The following is a 15,802-nucleotide window of genomic DNA, read 5'->3' on the forward strand; positions in this document are numbered from 1 at the left end:
AACCCGCTGTTTTTTGGGTTCGAGCACATGCGTTTTTTTAATTCCTTGACAAGCCGAACAACATCCCATCACCTTTTGGATATATTTCAAATATCTAGCAAATACCGAGTTGTACCTAGTTTTTTCTAGCAATACCGAGCAAATACCTAGCAATACCGAGCAAATCCCTAGCAATACCGAGCAAATCCTGAGCAAATACCGAGTTGTACCGAGTTTTTCTAAAACTCGGTACAACTCGGTATTTGTATAGTTTTGGTCTTCACAGAGCGGTACTTCTCATTTTTTTTCAAAGCAATACCGAGAAAATCGCGAATATAGCATTCCCGGGTTCCGCTCAGTGTCAAGTCGTTGGGCCGCGCGGTAAAGAGTAAGAGCACGTGGCGACATGTTATTGGCGGCCGAACTTACCTCTACGTCAGGTCAGAGGACGTAATAATTGGCTCGTTGAAAGGGGTGTAAAGGGAAGTCGGTATCAGCCTTAATTTTTTTATTTTTAGCATTTTTTATTGATACTGCTTCTCTTCCTTTTCAGAAGGCAGCCTGAGAGTGATTAGTGTTTTTTTTTAGTGTTTCAGCGTTTATATTGTCTCCTGCTGTAGAGAAACTATTATCTGCGGAGATCGGAAATAACAATAATCAAATTTATGATTTATATAATTTAGAACAAAGAGAAACTAATGAACTAAAGGGCTGTTTGGTTGCCTAAAATAGAAATGCAATGTAAAAAAAAATGCAGTGTAAAAGAAATACTTTAGAGTTGTTTGGATGAGTGTAAAAAGGAATGTGTGACTTTACTTTTTTTTTTGTTTAATTTGAAGTAAAGTGAATGTAATGTAAAGTGTAAAAAAATTGTGCCGGGCCAGTAGCCAGCATTGGAGGGTGGTGATGGGTGGCCAGCGACAAAGTTGGGTGACATCGGTGGCGACCATAGCCGCAACATCGGGCGACTCCCAGCAGCATCAGCAATGGTCGGCGGTGGACGGTGGTGGGTGACAATCAATAGTAGGATGACATTGGAGATGGTGGTCGTCAGCGGTGCTTAATCTTTAGAGCGGTGTGAACAACTCTCCTTCAAAACTGGGAGAGAATATTTATCTAAAAAGTAAAGTGGAATAGAATACATTATACTAAAGTTCTAAAAAATATTGCATTTACTTTACATTGATTTTACTTCCAACCAAACAACCCCTAAAATAATATGTAATAGACCATAAGATCTTAGGTTGAAAACCCCTTAAGTTAAAAGAACAAACGATCCATTGCAACCCATTATGTATATGAAACTCATAATGACGTAGGAAAGTTGCAATTCCCATCAATCTGGTCCAACGGGATAAATATCAATCAGTATTAAGATTTTGTACATGTACAATTCTATCCACTAAAGAAATACCAGGAAATCAAGTAGCAAACATCAAAGGAATACAATTTTTAGAAAGCCAAGAAAAGTTAGTCTGCAAAATATTCAAACATGAAATGAAGACAAAGCTCAAGCAAAACACAGGCATAGCATAATCATAAATCACAGCCCCCCTTCGGAGATGAAAGTCAAGTCAGTTACAAATCGAATGGTTTACTAATCGAACATCAAATGTTTACCTCCATGCTTCTACACGCTCTGATTTGGAGTTTATGCGGCTAACAATGGTGGTTGCTTTTGACTTCTCTGCCTGTGCGCTTGATTTACTTGTTGATTGTCTGCTAAGCTTCCGAGTTCTCTTCTGCTTTGAATTGCTTGCTTGTCCAGTCCTGGTTCTACGAGAATTTGCATGGACTTTAGTGAGAATCTCAGCGGCAGTTTCTAAATCGGTGGTGGAAGCTTCAGTGATCCCTTTCACCGCCAACTCTTGTAATGCTTCTTCATTGCTTTCAACAACTGCATCTTTTGAATAGTTTTCTTCAGGAAGGAGAATAGGATCATCCAGAATTGGATCCTCTGTAATAAAAGCTTGATCTGTTTTCTCTTCATATTGAACTCCCAATTGAAGTACATGACTTTGATCACCATTTTCATCATGAGGATCTGGATGGGGAGTTTTAGAGTCCTCCAGTACAGAACCTTGCCTTTCTTTAAGTGTTTTAAGTATCAACATCTTTAGAAAATTCATCACTTGCACTGCATACATCAGTGCAGTCAATGGATCTGCCATCTGAATTCACCATGAAAATGAAAGCAAAATCAAACAGTTGAAGTTTATCAAAACATCACTGCTGTGGATTATTGGAGAGAAGTTTGCTGACATGGTACCCCAAATAATTAAGGCTTCGCTTGGGATGACTTTTGATACGGCATCACAAAATTAGCTTGATTGAGCACGAATCTCAAGGCAAAATCAGTTCGGAAACTTCAAAATTTAAATTCGAAAGCATACGAACTCCGATTTTGGCGAGCTTACAGTCAAACTGAGCGTCTCGGATATACGAATCCAACGACACTAAATTCGACCCAATCCGAGCCCAAATGGGTCCGAATCAAGGACCCGAAGCGCTGTTGGAAGATTCAAACCGCAATTTGAGTTACCAAATGGTCTCCGATTTTGACGAGCTTATACTCGAATCGAACGGCTCGACGAGAAGAATCCAACGAGCCCAAGATCGCCGAATTCCGAGATCATTAAGGCCTTCAAATTCCCAACGAACGGTGTATGATCAAAGGATTCAATATCGGCCATCCATTCAAAACACTCCCAATTCGCCCCTGATCTCACGCCTATTTACGGGATATGCCACTCCAGAAAAACTATAAATAGAGCCCTCATTCTACACCAAAGGGACTCAAGTGAAGAGAGAGAAGAAGAAGAGAAGAAGGAGGAGAAGGAAGAAGCTCCTCCTCGACCACCGCCGGAGCTCTTCCTGCCGCATGAAGGCGCCGGAACTCTGCCGGATATTCGGGAGAACGCCAGAATTCTGCCCAACTTCCATGGGATGCTGAAATTCTTCCTAATTTACAAGAGAGTTCCCTCCTGACGCCGAAACTCCGCCCAAGTGAAGCCGGAGTTCTCCTCTGCCACCAAAGACGTCGGATTTCTACCCGACGTCGGACCTTCACTCTTCGCCAAGTTTCTACCCGACGCCGGACTTTTACCGGTTATCGGACTTCGCTGGACGCCTATGCGAAGATGCATTTCTTTCCATTGTTGGACTTCTACCTGACGCTGTCCTTCTGATCTTCATCGTCAGACTACAGTCCTTCCGACCTCCGTCGTCAGCCGACTACGGTCCTCCTGACTTACGTCGCCCGCCGACTACAGTCCTCCGTCGCCAGCTAACTACGGTCCTTCTGACCTACGTCGCCCGCCGACTGTAGTCCTTCCAACAAAATGAATACGTCGATAGTAGCTCTTTGTATTTACATCATGTAATGTACTCCATAAGATGAACATCAAGCTAAGGCCTTCTCCCAAGGAAGGGCCTCATTTGTAATCGACTGCAAATACCAGTGAATTCGTTCAAACTGGGCTAGGCCCCGTGGTTTTTCCCCTTTTACAGGGGTTTTCCACGTAAAAATCTTGGTGTCTCAGAAATTCTAGACCCTCTCTCCTTATCTGATTGCGTGCTGGATTTTCGTACAATGCTAAGACGTTAAATATGATATTTCTCTACCGCCGCGAATACTCCTGGACGCAACAACTTTCTTTCTGCTTCTTAAAACAGCTTTTCAGTAAAAAAAATTTAATTTTTTACTAAAAATCTACTTTATGAAGCAGTATGACAGCCATACCAAACGAAGCCTAAGATGAAGCTAATGATTATAATGATGAAGTTGTTTCATTACCTGGGTCATGTTCGGAGCGAAGACCAATGCAACATTACGGGCATTCATTTTATTTTCATGTTCTTCCTGAACCACATCAGTCATCAAATTGATGGCCCAGTTGAGGAGCGAAGCCTCTGTAGGAGGCAGACCTTTTGCAAGTTGTCCACAATCTTCTTCTGTTTGGCATTGCATTACCTGCTCAGGTGAAAGAGGGTCGAGCACACCAGATGGAAGTTCTCTAAACCAGGCCTATAGAAAGCATCATGAAAGAAACTCATAACATCATATTAAAATTAAGAGAAAAAATATAAGAGAAACTTCAATTACATTCCTTATTCTAAACTACAATACACATCACATAAATGCAAAAACATAATCACTTGCAAGTATATGAAATTCATATTTAAATATATATGATTAAATAGAATCACTTGCAATAATCATTATTATATATATTGAAATTCATATTCATTTGTTGAAAGTTCTAAAGTGGCAAAGATATTGTAAGAGCTTGTCATAAATGCATTGCAAGATATAACAATACAACTTAGATTATTTAAAATAATGATTCAAAAATCTGTACAACAACAATTATTGTCTCTTGCAATATGTATTGTAAGAGCTTATCATAAATGAAATAAACTAATGGCTGTATCTAGAAGAAATTACATTGCACATGTATGAAATTCTCAAAGGTACTTAAGCTAGTGAATTACTACTTAGTTCAGAGATATGTATATGTACGATGATTTGGTGAATTCGAAACTATCGCTCATGCATATGGATGTAATAATCAACATAGAAAATCAGTTCTACATGAATTTGACTTTACTAGAGCACCATATAAAGAGTAATTTCAGCTATTTCATCTTTCCTTAACTTGACCAAATCTCATAATTAAATGCACTTATTAAAAAAAATGAAATAGAAAAGAAACATACCTCATGGTAAGAAGTCCATTATTTCTCAAAGCATTGCATAATAACTTGTAGTTTTTTTATTTTTATTTTTATTTTAAGAAGCTCATATTTACAAATGATTAATTACTTCATAAGAAAATAAGTTAGTCATTGATTGAACAACATTCACAAGAGCACTCTTTGTCTCCATTAGCATCCAACATGTTCCACATAAATAAAACACTGAATATAGGAATAAATAACCGTAATAAACTTTCATCAAGTGTCAAATGAGTATCACAAGACCAAATAAAAGGAAAATAAAAGAACTCTATTTGTTTAGCATAGAAATGCAGGCATGTCGTTGATTAATAAAGCTGAACTATTGGTTTGAGAAGTCGGAATAGTGAATAACTGTCTTGTGTCATTAAAACAGTTAGCTATCAGGGGGAGTGTGCATAACTTAAAGATTTACTGAGTTTCTCAAATGATATTCACTTGTTTAAATCTAGAGAGAGCGGTTAGAGCCAAGTATATAACTAAAACCAAACTTAAGAATTGAGAAGTAAATAACTAAAATTATGCCAGGACATTGATTTACATTGTAAATGGAAGGTAGTGTGAATTTGATATGATGGGGAGAAGGTCGGGTAGGCTCACGCAAGCGGTAGGTCTTCGAGTTACTCACGCGAGTAGATGACATCCGGGCGGGCGGCTTCATACGGGCTAGGGGTGTCAATATTTGACCCGACCCGGATCCGACCCAAAAAAATTCTGGGTTTGAGTCAACCCGCTTGTCAGAAGGGTCCGGTTCAGGTTAAAAAATGTGACATGTTTCCAAATCGGGTCAGGTTCGGGTTGACCCGACAACCCGAAATCAACTCAAAGTTGACCCGGGTTTGAGTCCGCTAACCTGCCTTCCATGCCACATCCGCACGTCACGCGCTAGGGGGAGTCAGTCTCGCGCAATCCATTGTCTGCCCAGCCGCCTAGCCCTCACTTGTGGCCCGCATCAACCTGTCTACCTTCACCACTCGTGCATGTGACGAGCCGCCTGCAGCCTCACGCCCTCAACCTAGCCCATGTCCCGACATTCGCACGTCACAGGTCTCCATGTCGCACCACCTTGGCCTGGCCGCCCGCAGTGTTGCCTAGCCCGCCTTAAGCCTAGCCCTAGCCTGCCTCGGCTTGGCCGCCCACTGCCTCTCTTAATGTGCCCAGTAGTTTACCATAATTCAAAAATAGCAGGTTGGCGGGTCATGTTGGGTCAACCCGATAACCCATACGGGACAGGTCCGAGTTGAAAATTCTGACCAGTTTGCAAAACCGGTCGTGTTAGGGTCAACCTGTTTAACCCGGGTCAATCCGAGTTCGACCCGAACCCGAACCCGCCCACTGGCAAGTAGGTGTGGACGGACTGGGAGGTTGCCGCATACTGGTTGGTTCATGCTGGCAGGCGGGAAGGACCGCGTGCAAGGAGCATGGGGCGCACGCATGCTAGAGCAGATAAATCGCACTACATGAAAATCGCCCATTACCGACAGAATTTCCGGCGAATTTTTCGGCGGCTTTCCGACGGATAAAGATGAAATATTTCCAATAGATTTTTAGAAAGATTTTCCGGCGGATTTCCTACGGATTTGTTTCCGTTGGATTTTCCGATGGATTTTCCGACGGATTTTAATAATTTTTTAAAAAGATTATATATTCGTAATTTTATTAATTAATAATTTTATATCCTATTTTAATTCATTATTAATTTAATAACTTTAATATTAATTTAAATAATTAAAATTTAGTTGTTAAAGTAATAATTAATTTAATTATTTATAAATATTTTTAATTGCTTCAAGTTGGATGGTTGAAGTGGAGGAGGGGTAGGTTGGCAGGAGCAGTGGGTTTGGGCTGGCTGGCGGGAGGCACAGGTACGGACTAGCGTGAGCGGGTATGAACTGGCGGGAGTGAGAGGAGGGTTCAGGCTGGTTGGAGGGATTTCTTCACGGGTTTGGGGTTCAATTTTTTTAATTTTTTTTTTATTCCGGAGGAATTCTTTCACCGGACAGCCGCCGGACAATTTTCCGACGGCCAATTTCCGCCGGAAAAATTTTCCGGCAATTTTTTTTCTCCGGAACTATCTTTCCGACGCGCATGTAACCAGCGGAAACATTTTCGCCGGAAATCCACCGAAAAACCATTAAATCCGCCGGAAAATGATGATTTTCCACTGGAAAAATCCGCCAGTAATACGTGATTTTCCTGTAGTGTCGGAGGCTCACATGGGAGGGTTAGTCTTCACGTGAGCAAGAACTCATGTTGATGGCGTTGCTCGGGCTTAATGTGTGGGGGCAAGTACGGAGACTTCGTACGTGCAATAGCAAGAGGGTGCACAGGGACGAAGAGATGAGCGGGATGAAACTCCACGGAAGATGAAAAAAACTCTCTTTTCCTTATTCAAAGTGAAGCAATCGTTCAGTTCCTCCAACCAGATGTTGCCTAAACAATCGCGCCTCTTGCTTGACCAAGTGGAGTGCATGCAACCAATCAGCTGCCCAAAATAGATACTAATATTTTAAGAGGGAAGAAAGACCATCATGCCGTCTAATCAAATCCAAGGGCTGATGTTTAATTGATTAAATTTAAGAGATATGCAGGGATGATTTAATATTAGATGGCTCAAATAAATAAATTGAACATGGGTCATTGAGATGGACAATCATCCTGCGGTTAAAATATCTTAAGCACATAGATTGAGTGATGAGAGACTGACATGGGTCCCACTCATTACGAAATTTCAATACCCCCCTCAAGCTAGGAATATATGTCAATCATTCATAGCTTGTAAGTTAGGTTATCGAATTGTGATTAATCAAAGTAAGCTGGTCAGAATATCTTCTTTAGAAGTCTTGTAAAAGTGTATTGTATTTTAATGACCTCTCGATCCATTTTTACTTTTTTAAAATATCTATTAATTTCAACATACTTGTTTGTCATGGTAAATTGGATCTTTGGCAAGGCGAATTGTAACTTGATTGTCACACATTAACACCATTTATTCTTTAATGTGGATGTCAATAATCTTTTAAGCAACATCCCTTCACAAATTCAAGCGTAAAGGCCTTGAATTCAGCTTCAATGCTAATTATATAAACCACTGTTAATTTTTAACTGATCAAGGTGACTAGATTTCCTCACATGAACAAATAATAGCAATAGTTATATTTATGATCAATTATAGACTTAGCTCAATTAGCATTAGTAAAAAAATTTGTACTCCTATATGATTCCTTTTTAAAAAATAGAACTTTCCAAAGAGTCCTTCTAGGTACCTCAGTATGCTGTTGGCTGAATCAAAATATTCTTTAGCTGGAATATTCAAAAAATCAGCTTACCACATTGATAGGGTAACATGTGCCACGATGATTACGGGAGAGAAAAGTTTTCCAACCAAATGCTACTATCTTTCTATCACCTGGAGAGTGTCACCATTTAATTATATTTTATTAATAGAATCCATAGGATCAATTGCAGGTCTACATCCCATTATTTATTTTTTTTAAATCAAGTGTATATTTTTGTTGAGAGGCAAATATATATTTCTTTGACCTTGCAATTTCTATATCCCAAAAACATTTTAGTTCTCCTAGATGTTTAATTTCAAATTTATTTGCTAAAATTTCTTTTAGTATATGAATTTCTATCTCATCATCATCAATTAGAATAATATCATCCAAGACGACAATCAAGATAGTGATTTGACCACAATATAATTTCTTTTACAAATAAGGTATGAGCAATCTACCCTTGAAAATATTCATATTTTTAATTGTAGTGGTAAATTTTCCAAGACGACAATCAAGATATACAAAATTATGAATTGCCGTGTGCCATTCGTTTCAAATGCTTTCATTTCTTCGTGAGCAATATATCTCAATTTAGAAATTTTTAATATTTTCTAAATATTTTTAGAAATGCTCACAATAGACAGGTTGATCATGAAAACCTTATGATGAGAAGATAGGTTATTGTAAGAGATTTACTTATTGATTGGATATTTTATCTAAGATATCATATTTGCTATTCTTGTACTATTCCTATGAGCAATTAGGATATCAATGCTAGAATTAGTATTACCTTGTGAATGATGATCAAAGCTTTGTTCATATGGGTGGTTGTTAAATGTTCCTGACATCCAATACAAACTATGAACAATTGAGATTAGGGATTTGAACATCAAGGGGCTAGGGAGAGAGGGAGGCTAGAGATTAGTTGGATAGATGAAAAAACTCACATTCCCAAAGAGTGTTGAAATCCTTCCCCTAAAAGTGAGTTTTAGAATAAAAGGGCTGGTTTTCAAAGAATTCTACATCCATTTTTTTTTTTGACAGTAACATTTACACCTTTATTGGTTCAAAGAATAACTAATAAAAATGCACCTAATGGCTTTTGCATTCATGAGGTAGGATATAAATATATGCAAAACACCCAAAAGTTTTAAGAGAAATAGTAGAGATTAGCATGTTTGTGAGTTATATTTCAAGGACTCGGCGAGGGGTTTTTGAATTTGATGCTCCTTGGTAGCATTCGATTAATGAGTTATGTAACTATCAGGACAATCTCTCCCCAACATTGATTCGGAACATTGCTAGTGATACTAACGGCTCTAAGCAACTTAAAAAAATGGCAATTTTTTCTCTTAGCAATCCTATTTTATTAAGGAGCATATAACTTATTGAAGAAAATAATTTCTAAGAATTAAATAAAAATATTCTCTCGTTCTCAATCCTTAAGACTTAGAATTTAATTTGGAATTGGGTTTGAAGATATAGAATAAATTTATCTTTTATTAAGAAGATCCACATATTTCTAGTGTAATAATCCATGAAAGATATGAACCATCTAGCCCCAAAGATATTAGTCACACAAAAGGATCCCCAAATGTCATTATAAGTAATAGAAAAATGTTAAGAAAGTTTATATGTATGGCTCGAATATGTATTTTTGGTATATTTTAAAAGTTTGACAAATTTTACACTAAAGATTAGATGATCAAGATGGAGATGCTATAATATGATCCCATTTTTGTAATACATGATACATGTTGAGGCTACAACACCTTAAATCATTGGGCTCCAAGGCGTACTTGTGCCATGGAGATATACCCACAAAATAGGAGACCAATAACATTAATCTGGCAAAACCCACAAAATAGGAGACCAATAACATTAATCTGGCAAAAAGTACCACAGCGGAGATTCTAAACTATTTTCAACTTGCGCTTCGTTTGGGACAACATTCTTACTGCTTCTTAAAATAACTTTTTAGTACAAAAATTTAAATTTTTGTGCTGTAAAGCAGTTTTAAGAAGCAGTAAAAAAGTTGTCCCAAACGAAGCCTTAATTACTTTAAGCTATACATAGCAAAAAACATACAAGACATATAAGAATCTAGTATAAACAAGTGAATTCAGGGAATTTATCAAGAGATGCGGATAAGAAGTTGTTTTATACCTTGATTAGTCCAGCTAAACAATGCACATCTATCCCAGCTGGCACCACTCCGCTATTTAACTGATCTCTCACATACTCCTCCTGGCTATTCTCTGCATTAATTCTGAATATCCCTTCTGCCTGTTTAATAGTATGGTGATAAATAATATCAATATGAAAAGATGGTTAATTAAGGTTAATACAACGAAGCATACCCTTAAGCCTCCTTGTTCATATAGGCTTCTCTGCATTGACAAGAGTATTGTTGGTACACTATTTCCTCTACAGTCGTAGGAGCATTGCATAGACTCAGTTGAAACTCCAAACACCTTCGCACTGCATTACATAACAATAAAATTAGTAGAAACAATAAAAAATAAAATATTGGTATGCATATATTCAAGAAAATATTTAGAGTTCTTTCCAAGCCTACATTAGGCTACCCATGCTAACTTGCCATTTTCCATTACCCAAACAGTAAAGAAGAATGGCATTTAAAAACAACAAAACTATGGCATTATGCACAAACAATTCCAAAGACTAACTAGCATTATAAAAATGAATCCAGGGATAGCTAAGAATTCATCATGTGTCATTTTAACAAGCAAAACGTGCAACCAATAGCATGACCCCGTGTTGATTTAATGGCACTAGTACTTTTAAATTTTCTATAAATTGATTTAAAGTGCATGTTTGCTATTTTGACCTTAACTGAGTATATTGTGATTTCAATTTGGAGGTAACTTCAAATTTTGGATTTCAATACATAAAAAGTAATACAATGAACAGTTAATTAAGTATATTCTAACTTTTCTTACAACAACAACATCATCAAACATTTATCTCACTGTGGGCTTGGTTATATGAATCATTTTCATCCATTGGATTCTGTTAAGACTTAAATTATCATTTAAATATAATAAAAAAAAGATTATTTCTAATATTTTCTAACCAAATCTTTTTAGGTATACCTCTACATTTTTTAATATAAGCCAAATCCAATACAACTATTTTCCTAACCCAGTCATCAGAAGGCCTCCATTTTATACCTTGCATTATTACTAAAACATATTGTCAATATAATGTATTTCTAGAATATTTTGGTGCCTTAAACACTGGCGCTTCCAGTCATTGCAATGGTAAAGATCAACCATATGTATTATTTAGAGCTATATAAATGTGATTACTAATATCCTTGTTCTTCACCACAATTTCCAGCCACTGTTATGGTAAAGCTCAACAAAACTATCCATATTTCGAACTCTATAAATGTGATTACCTTTATCCATGTTCTTGACCATTAAATATAGGCATATATATGCCATGTAGAAAATTGCTTCAGGCTTGTCATTTTAAGCATTGTCCCTAGAATATGATTTTTTTTTCAAATTAGAACTCCAATCAAAGATTTATGCACAATAACACTAGCAAAAGACAAGCTAAAGCACTATAACCAATAGGCAGGGGCGGAATCAACCTCTCTTTTGAGGATGGACAAAATAGGATTGTGAAATGCATAAATTTATGTATGAAAGAAAAAGAAAAAATTTTCTTAGAATTTGGGTATCTGCATTTATTGAAAATGGGCAACATAGTTAAAATGTTTATTCTCCTAAGAGAATAAAAAATTTTAGAGTGGGCAATTGCCCATCCTGGGCTCTTTCTGATCCACCTCTACCAATAGGCTTCCCAAAATAAGCAAACCATACAATTTGAACAAAACCAAATACAAACTAACATTTAAAAATTCAAGCAAAAGTTTTGTTAAGAAATTGGGAGGAGTACTTGAGCTCTTATTGAGCCTTCTTGCAATAGAGAGGGAGAGAGAGAGAAAGGATGACAGATTTTTGGAGGAGGAAAACTAATCTAAAGCCTTATTCAATTTTTCCTGAATTATACATCAGCCTACAATGCTTATATATAGGCATTTACATTATTGTGGTAACTAACAAGATCAACTTATCCTAAAATAGGACAAACACCTCATAATCTCCACCTTGGTCCACATTTTACAATCAAAGAACCACCTGTGCACCTACATCGATCTAACTGGCTTCCTGCCCTATAATCCTGCCAAACTGAGCCTAATCCCGCCAAACCGAGCCCAATCCCGCTCACAAACGACCTCCACCATTGATGCAGACAAAGCAAGATATTTTATATTTTCTTTATGTTTCCTTACTTCCTTGTTGGCTATATGGATATTTAATCTTTAGGTTGTTTTTTTCTTAATGGGCTTAGCCCATATCTTCCCATGATGTCTAGTTGTAGTGTGTTCCCTAAGCAGTATTTGGATTCCCTTTGCTGGTTGTTGGATTTCAAATGGCTGTTGGAGTTCTCCAGGCAATTTTCGAATTCAATGTTGCTGATTTTTCCATATAGGTTTTGGAAATTCATGTTGTTGTTTCTCCAAGGTAGCTTTGGAATTTCTACTGCTTTTTTCCTGCTGCTAGCCGTCCCCCTTCCCTCTTTTGCTGACTCCTAGCCTATATTTTATCTTCTCAAGATGGCTTTTATTGGCTACTTAGGATGGCATATTTATGTTGGCTGTTGGATCATTTTTCTCCTATAAAAGGAGCTATTTTGGCTGCTAGAAGTGGGGTTTTTGTGAAGAATTTTTGGAACAAAAACTTGCGGGTTTAAATAACTTGCGAGTTATTATCTTCTTTCTCCCTATCTCTTAAAAAAATTCATCTCGGACTTCTACCTACTTCTTCTCTCCATGGTTTCCATTCCACTTGTATGTTTCTTCTCAAATTTTTATAAGTTATGGTGTGTCTTTGTTTTAATAATATTGTTATCTTGTTTATGTTTAGAAATGTTTTAAGGAAGAAAAGTTGTCTTCTAGTTTGCAATCTTAGTATAGTGTTTTTTTGGTTGCACCAACCATGCGTTCCAATCCACGGCTACAACTCACCCTAGAGCACCGACTTGCCAGTCTTCCTTGAATACTAGTGCGTGCTCCAACTTGCAACCTCGCACGAGCCACCCGTCCAATTCTGAGGTTCTTGATCTGTTGTTCCGACACAACAACCAAATGACCCTGTGATGTAATAAAAATACACATATTGCAAACTAAAAATACCTTCCTTCCTTAAAACATTCACAAACATAAAATAATATAACAATATTATTTTAAATTAAAAACACAATTCAATGACACCATACAAATATGACTCAATGACACCTTACAACTTTTCAAAGTTTGAGAAGAATGATAAAGATGGAATGAACACCGTGGAGAGAGAAGTACATAGAAGTCCAAGACGAAGTAGAAGTAGGGTAGAGGAAGATAGCTTGCAAGCTAGATAATTCGTAGGTTATACATTCCAAATATTCATCACCAATCTCTCCATCCATTTCCAGCAGCCAAACTTTCCCTTTTATAGGAGAAAAAAAGACCCAACTGCCCACATAAATGTGCCACAAAGTAGCTAAGAGAAGCCTCTTCTTGAGAAGATAAAACACTAGAATATGAATCAGCAAAAGTGGGAAGGGGAATGACCAGCAGCATGAAATCAAAGCCTAGGAAAATAGACCGAAAATGCAAGGGAAAACAACAGGAATTCCAAGTACAGGAAACCGAAATCTTCTTTGGAAACCAAAAGCCAGTAAAGGAAATCCAAATATTACCTAGGGAACACACTACAACCAGCCATCATGGAAACATGCACTAATTTTGATATGAATCTATTCAAGCCTCTTCAAATACCAAAAATCAAAAGCAAATATACCAAAAAAAGCTAGAACACCATGAATTACGGTGATGTGAAGTTGATGGTAATCGGTCATAAGCTCCAAAATTATGATCTCGGGTGCTAAAGCTTAGAAACAGTACATTACCGCATATGCCAACAATGATAAGTGTGATTGTTTTTACCAAAATAATGCTAACAATTCATGGAATAGTGGTAGTTTATTGCAGGATGATATAAGGTTTTGGTGTGTCCAGAAAAAAAAGCAGATAGCTTTTTTTCTTTCATTTTCAGGAAAGAACCCAAATTTCTATTGAATCTGAAAGCCTGACCAGCAAATAGCATCAATCGAACTAAGATGACAACAATAAGAATGCCGTTTACAGAATACAATACAAGAATATAAATTCGTGGTTCAGTTTTCATTAGTAGAGATGATATGAAAATTACTGTAAAAATAGTCAAAATCATGAAAATTGAGCCTATGCTTGAAAATTACACTTTGATAAAGCAATAACAACCTTTAATGATTGCAACAAAAAGATTTTAGAACGTTATTATTTGAATCTACAAACGATATAAAAAAAAAAAAAAAGAGAAAAAGCCTTCATCCAACTGTCCCAACATTGGACAAGGCTGCCAAAATTTCAAATCCATTTGAGAAACTCCAAACCATCATTCTTTAAGAAATTTAAAACAACTAAAACAGTAAAACCTGATAACTCAGACAACCCAAAACCAAATTCCAGTAGAGAACATAGCATCAAATCCTCTCAAAGAGCAGGAAGTAAGGTAGAACATGAGAGCAAGAAAGACTAAAAACCTAGCACTCGGAGCTCGCCGCGGAACCTCAGGCTCGAACTCCACAGGAAGACCAAGGAAACCATGGAAGCGATCGAAGGTGACATGAGCCACATGCCGCACCTCGGTCGGCCATCCGATCTCCATCCGCCCGGCGTCCTCTTCCCCCTCCGTCCTGCACCTCACTTTCCTAAGAACCGTAAGAATAAGAGCCAAAACCGACAGTTGCTCCACCTCCTCTCTCTCACTCTCCCCTTCTTCTTCTCTTCTTCTTCCTCTGCTTTCCCTTTTACTCACCTCCTCCCTGCCAACCACACCACAAGCTGCAGGAGAGTTGGTTAAAAGCGTTTGAGAGCCATGATTGGATGAGCAAGAAAGCGGGGAACTTGGAGATGAAGGAAGCTGTGGCGGGGATCTTAGCACTGCCGTCATGGCTGTCACTGGAAGGTAGAGGGGCAGGGATATTTTTGTAAGAACCCGCGTGGAAGTGGTCCAAATCAATTACTTTGAGCTAGTTTTTTCAATGCTCGTCTTTCTGGGAGGAATTGGTGCTGGTATTTGCGTTGGATTAAAGCAATGATTTTGATTTTGGGAGGTGGGACGTGGGAATCATTACTCTAGTAGTATTTTATCTTAAAAACTTTCCTTTACTGGCTGGATTTGGAGGCTTAAAGAAGCAAAAGATGTTGGTAAGAAGAAGAGGAGGGGGTGAAGAGGAGGAAGATGAATAAGGGAAGAAAAGGATGTGGATGGTGGTAATATTAGGAGGAGAAAAAGAGGATTTTTAATACTTGAATGAAGGGGTAAAATGGGAATTTGCTTAGGAGCTGGGAACCAATGGCTTGCTGTTGCTATGCGTGAACAGCGCGCTTCCGAAGTACGATGCTTAAATTGTAGAGTGGCTTTTCCTGAAAACTCCTTAATGAGGGGGGTTTTGGGAACATGCAGAGTGATAAGATTAATTATATATTGGTTTTGGTGATATTTCAAACTTGCTGTCAGCATCAATAATATTGGTTTATTCAGATTAGGGTTTTTAAATCCTATAGGTGGTTTCATTCTGAAAAATAAATAAAATATAAAATGAGAAAAAATAAATATAGTGTAAAACTCGATAATGATGATGATTCATGGTGGCGGTTAAGGGGGTGTCAATATTTGACA

The 15,802-nt window shown here is 37.6% G+C and overlaps 1 protein-coding gene across 1 annotated transcript; it reads right to left on the bottom strand.

Moving 5' to 3' along the window:
* Window positions 1-1,321: 1,321 nt before the first annotated feature.
* Window positions 1,322-15,403, bottom strand: LOC110095685 (rho GTPase-activating protein 5). Its single transcript, XM_020821320.2, has 5 exons — window positions 14,661-15,403; window positions 10,358-10,478; window positions 10,164-10,283; window positions 3,776-4,006; window positions 1,322-2,150 (listed from the first exon to the last, which is right to left on the bottom strand). Exons 1-5 carry the CDS (start codon window positions 15,068-15,070, stop codon window positions 1,596-1,598), a joined length of 1,437 nt encoding a protein of 478 aa, XP_020676979.1. The 5' UTR covers window positions 15,071-15,403; the 3' UTR covers window positions 1,322-1,595.
* Window positions 15,404-15,802: the final 399 nt, after the last annotated feature.

Source organism: Dendrobium catenatum, unplaced genomic scaffold (genome assembly GCF_001605985.2).
Source record: "Dendrobium catenatum unplaced genomic scaffold, ASM160598v2 fragScaff_scaffold_1480, whole genome shotgun sequence".
Lineage (NCBI taxonomy): Eukaryota > Viridiplantae > Streptophyta > Magnoliopsida > Asparagales > Orchidaceae > Dendrobium > Dendrobium catenatum.